The sequence below is a fragment of the Ischnura elegans genome, chromosome 1, assembly GCF_921293095.1.
Source record: "Ischnura elegans chromosome 1, ioIscEleg1.1, whole genome shotgun sequence".
Lineage (NCBI taxonomy): Eukaryota > Metazoa > Arthropoda > Insecta > Odonata > Coenagrionidae > Ischnura > Ischnura elegans.
In genome coordinates, this window is record NC_060246.1 from 100,972,160 (window position 1) to 100,978,377 (window position 6,218).

Sequence of the window (6,218 nt, forward strand, 5' to 3'; positions counted from 1 at the left end):
TTTTTTATACCCAACTAAATTTAAGGATATTACATGATAATATTTAAATCTTTATAGAATCCCCCTTAATTACTAATTTACCAAATTTATAAAATTACCATGAAATTACGTTGAAGACCAAATCTTCTGCTATAAAATTGTAGGGCGAGCATATTTTCCCGGTTCGTGAAAAAGCGTACCGAGGAGGGATTCGATTCTGCAAGTTCAAGGTTATCAAGCTGGCTTCATTCCACAGCAACCAAGGTCTGATAAGAAATATATTCTGAAATTTTAATATAGATGTAGTATTAGGCAAGCTACACCAATAACTAATCTCTGGTAAACATGCATAATGTAATCTGAAAACAAAAGAGAATCCTTTAGGAATTTTTGTTCATATCTAGAGGAATTTAAGCAATAAATTTTTGATTTATAACTAAAATAATCGATTTAAATGTTACTTACGTACTGCAACCACTCACGCTAAGCCATTACCCAGTCTCCCTTACATGGCCACATTTCATTCCACTTGCCTTCGTACAGAATGATCCCTTTGTTTCTGAGCCATCAATATGCTTTCCGGGTCAAAGATTGTAAGATGCCCAAACTCGATGATTGATGAGAACAGGCATCTGCATGATGAAAGAGACCATGGATATATCAGTCCCATTCAAAATGAAAAATTGTACTTTTAATATCATGTGTATTGAATTGCCAAGTATATTTGCTGCGATTTATACTGCTTTGTAATCGATGCTTTAATAGAGTTGCTGACACGAAATTTTGTGCCTGACGTCGAACTCCAAGATCTAAGATAAATAAAATTATTCGCGCCAAATGCATTCGTCTTATTCATAATTTATTACTTCTATTTAGGTGATGTTTAAATTATTACTGTGTAAAAATAAGTGAATCATGCTTTGCTTTCAATAATGTGTGTTACAATAGAAGGTGAGGATACTTGAAAATCGATTGTCAACTGTATCATTCTCCAATTAGCTCTTTTAGCCTACACAATCTAGGTAACTCAAACTGCACTGTATCTATGAGTTTGAAATCCAATTTTTTTCGGAATTCTATCCGCTTGAATATTTTTGGAAACCATAGTTTATTTTTAGAGTCACCATAGAGATGAAAATTAGTAAATTTTATCGAATAGGGTACCAGAAATTTACCTTCAAGATTACAGGGTTTACTTGTGCAGTGGAACTTTTACATAACTACATGCTTGACTTAGACGGTCTCAGGTTCATATTGAACAACCCCAAGTAAATTCTTACAATACTATCTCCTACCTAAAGATCAATTCATATTTCGTTTTTCTAAGAAATGAAACTCCTCAAATGATCTCTAATGCATGAATGTTAACCAACGTTCATTTAATAAAGAGGGAACAGAGCCTTCCGCATTTTACATCAAATTTCCATTCACCCAGAAGCAGTTCACTATTAATCGGGCTAGTATTCCTTAATTCATATACCAATGGTTACGGTTATCAATACCGTTTGGCAGATATTAAAATTTTAACGGTGATTCGAACTTTAGTTCTACTTATCAGATACGTTGCATGTGTGCATTGAAACCAAGGTCATCCGCAAAATATACGCACATGAAGATTACAAAAGCGTTTTTAATTGGCAAAAAAAATTCACATAAATAAATTCCATTTCAATCAATCACGGTTTTTGAATGTGATCTCAGGCCACTACAAGTCTTATAGCTAATGATATTATGATTATAGAAGAATAAAAAAGTAATGGAATGAATCTCCTAAGTTTAAATCATTGCAAAGGAAATAATTTCAAGGCAAGTTTGAAATTTGAGGAAATGGTGAAAAATATAAGTGCTAAGGAAAAATAGCGGCACTGATAACCTCGGGATTTCCAATTAATAACGTCATGGAGACGTCACCGATGTCATCGTGTCTTCACGCCTCATGAGTGGCCTTTAAGCCCTTCTCGTCAACTCATGTACTGCACTAAAATGTGAAACCAGTCTTGGTCGTAACCCTGAATCGCTCAGTCCTCTCTTGCTAATCCACGACGTTGTGTGAGCCAAGGAACTCTTTAAGAAGACTCACTTTAGACCCTAATAAGAAGGAAAACGGCCGAAGAGGTAAGTATTCTTACCGTTAATTTGTATTTTTTTAATTTATCACTTTTGAATTTTAAAAAATACTTTTTGAAACGTAAAACATTTTAATGTATCTCCTGATTATAACTTGCTTTCTATGAATATTGGTGCGAATGGATGCTTTCAATGATTGCTTCAATAAATTGGCTGATTAATTTGCGATGTTCTTTCAAATTGATGCCACCATATTTTAAGTCATATGAATAAAGTTAACATTTCCAGCAATATAGAGTGAAAAAAAATTTTTACCCCATACCACGCACACACATATATTGATGTTCAGAATTCGTCAATATTTCCTAATACTTGAAATCTCAAAGTCAAAAATTCGCTAACGATTAATTACAAAAAAATACATGAGACCACTTTCGCAAGCTCTTGAAGTAATTTGTATTTTTTCCCGTTTTTCAGTGGCTCTAGCACTTGGACAGATTCCGTAAAATTAGCTTCTAATTCCTTCTTCATAGTGTGATACTTTATTGATTATTTCAAGTAAGATTATCGTATGAAACTGAAGCAACCTCCGGTAATCACTGTAATAATAGAGGTCTTCTTCAAAACTAATAGTACTTGAAGTTAAATCACCCGTAATCTATTCTCATTCCTTGGAATAATATGCTACAATAGTCCTGGTTTTACGTAGTGCAATTATCTTTCGACGACGAATCTCATGATTCTTCAATTATGATACTAAAGGACTACAATTTTCCCCTTTCTCATATAGCTTTCTATTGCCCGTTATTTTCCATTCACTCACTGGCTTTCAGTTTCTATTTACCCAAATCAGCTGGATATCGCTGTACTTTCGTATGACCAATTTTACAAACACTTATAAAACTTTATTTCCATCGCGATTCACTACTTTTTAGAATATTTGGCGATATTTTCGCCATCGGAAAAGTTGTTCTCCAGTTACACGATTCATTTTTGGTAAAAATTTTATGCAATAAATATATAAGACTTTTACTGGTATACGTATTCAGAATTTTTTTTTAATTGTTCCAAACATTTTCCTTCTAATTTAGGTTTACGTGGACAAAGTTCAAAGTGGGGGCAAGTAGTTTACGCCGAATGCTTAGTGCGTCATAAACGATGACTTCACTACTGTTCTTGACAATTGTGGCGGCACTGCTCCCAGTATTAGCATCATTGGTGAATGCTCAATTGACGTGCGACGTTGGATCCACGACAGACCACAAGAAGGTGGAATTCAAAATATTCAGCAAGAGGAACTCATCAGGGCACTGGATCACCGACTTCACAGTCGACAACGTTTCACCAAAGAATCAGCGCCCGTTAAACGTTAATGTAATGCACATCGTAGACTGTTCTGGTGGAATCCAAAAGAATAGAATACAGGGAATTCTAGTAGGTAATTCATGATTAAGTACAGTTTGATTCCTTCGCCCTTTCATTTGCCTAATTACCACTACAAAATATTTTCAAAAAGTGCATTGACGAATAATATTAATTGTGAATGAAATATTCTTTGATTTAGTTGAAATTAATAGCTAAGGTACACTTTCCTAGACATTGAAAAAAATTAAACTGGCTCAATGTAATAATTAAAGTACTCAAAATGTACTACGTTTTTAAATGAGAAAGTCTGTGATGCCAATGTTAAAAGAAAATTTATATACAAGCAAGACTTTTTTTCCGGAAATTTTTTAAAGTAGTATTGAAATGATATCTCTATGAAACTGTAGAATATAGTGATTTACTTCACTATAGCAGTGTTTGGTGCAAAATAGTTACTGGGTTTATTTCTTTTTCTTCAGCACCCCCACCCGTTCCTCAAGATTACGTGCTTTACGCTGGAGTTGGCTATTACAAAATGCATCCGCCGGCAGAGGGCGGTTTCGTCGAGGCAGAGAATACCTGCATCAGAGAAGGAGCTCATCTAGCCATCGTCAACTCAGACGCTGAGTTTGATGTGATCCGATCACTCGTTAAAGAGGGATCAGCGTACCTCGGATTCCATGACCGCGCGAAAGAAGGAGAGTTTATGACGGTTCTCGGTGAGTATAAATTTTTAAATTTAATACACATGAGGTTATCACAGCAAGTTATTATCCATTTCGCACGCATCCACATCTATAGCAAATTGTAATTGAAAAAATCTCTGAATCCGATATTGAGTGCTTAATTTTATGCGAAAATTGTAAATCTTCCGGCTTACAAGGAGAATTCCCACTTTAATTAGGTACACTACTCGTGATAAGTGAGTGATTTTTGATGCTATCAAATTGCGTTGTTTCACGCGAGACTGTGTATACTCCGGAAAACTGGAAAATATACTATTCATTATGAAATAGGTATAATAATAACTTCACTTGTTACTCCATGTATGTTAACTGCAAAGTTATTCTGTGACTCAAGTTTTGATGAAGATCTTGATCATCAGGCACATTGGACATAGAAGAAATGAACAATAATGCAATTTTTTTGTGACTGGACTATATTTATTGGCAAGTTAGGGTCAACATAGCAAACATGCAGAAGTATAAGTGCATAGCTCCAATTTTAAGTGATTGAGTAGGTAATAGCTGTCCCGAAATTCCCTATAATACATCTCATATCTTACAATTTGATCGCTACGGGTAATTTCTATTTTTATATCCTCGGTCTCAGTTCTCTATCCTCGGTTTCTCAGCCCTTTGCGTTTCCATTTACCAACCAACTCCATCGCTTTTCATCGCTCTTTTCTTACTTCGCGAGCATTGCATATTGGTAACCGAAAAAATCTCTGTATCCGATATTGAGCGCTCAATTTTGTAAGCAAATATTTATTCTTACAGTTGAGAATGCACCGTTGGCAATGTGCAGTTCAATGAACAATGAGAATGTACACTTTAAATAGACCTAATACCCGTCATTAGAGAATCAGAAATACCGATATTTTTAATAAGGCACCCGCACTGACCCAAGTCCCTCCTGAACACAACACACAACTGATTTCTTACGTTTCCTCAACATAGGTAGGTTGGTGGGTCTTTTCTTTATTACCTACCCAAGATTTCTAATGAAATATTATAGTGAAGATTTCTTTCCGTCAAGCTTTTTAACTCTGTCTTATCGCTGACCTGGCCGGCGGAGGCGTGAAGCCCTTGCCAGCTAAACCAGAGGTCGCGGGTTCAAATTCCACCAGGGTGGGTACTTTTAAATTGATGTGAAGGCATTTCCAACGGCTCAACTGTAACAGAGGACTTCATGACCCTACCTCACCGGATGAGTAATATAATAATTGTTTAGGCCTCTGAGTAACTACTCATTCTACGTTATGGCTACTTCTCCCAGCTGGCTAGCTTTCATGTCATTACGCTAATAGAACTGGAGTCTATCTATAGCGACAAAATTCAATTTCTCTTCAGATAAATAATTTGGAGAAACTTCACAGTTCGTCCCCTTAACGAAATTATTTTCCTTTTACTTTACAGGGCAAACAATGAATTCGACTGGTGTGAATAAATGGCTAGCCGGAGAGCCGAACAACTCTGGACCTGGAGAAAACTGCGGGACTTACTATTTCAGCGGAGGTTTCAACGATGTTCCATGCGATCGAAAATATCCGTTCATCTGCGAATTTGAACTTTCGTGGGGTTAGCTTAGACATATACAAACGCTACAAAAATGATCATTGCATAGTGCAAAACTCTTTCCAATAACACTAAATATCCGCAATACTACCACTTCAAGAGTGTAACATTTCAAAACACAGCAAATATAACTAAAGAATAATTTGGCTCAATTTTTTCTTCAAATACTCAATCCCATTAAGCAACAGTCGTGGATGATCGATACCATAACCATTTCTTTTTAGATTTTCTCACTGATATGGGACTTCATTTTGGAATCTAACGTTTAGAATTTTATTTATTCTGATCCTGAGTATAAGTTTTGTTATATTTGTACGGCGGAGTTTTTTTTACGGGCTGCGCATTTTCGCAGTGACGTGTGACAGTATGTTGATTGAATATAGGGAAAATAATATGAAATGGGTTCTCAGGGCTGTACGATAAAAATACGTGTGTTGAGACTGAAATTAGCATACACTAAGCTTGTTCACAACAACTACACTCGAGTTCACTTGTGTTGGGAGTTGAAAA

At 35.7% G+C, this 6,218-nt stretch overlaps 1 protein-coding gene across 1 annotated transcript; it reads left to right on the forward strand.

Annotated features, from left to right (window-relative positions):
* Positions 1–3,204: 3,204 nt before the first annotated feature.
* Positions 3,205–5,716, forward strand: LOC124157752 (hemolymph lipopolysaccharide-binding protein-like). The gene is made up of 3 exons (XM_046532789.1): positions 3,205–3,484; positions 3,891–4,130; positions 5,550–5,716. Exons 1-3 carry the CDS (start codon positions 3,205–3,207, stop codon positions 5,714–5,716), a joined length of 687 nt encoding a protein of 228 aa, XP_046388745.1.
* Positions 5,717–6,218: the final 502 nt, after the last annotated feature.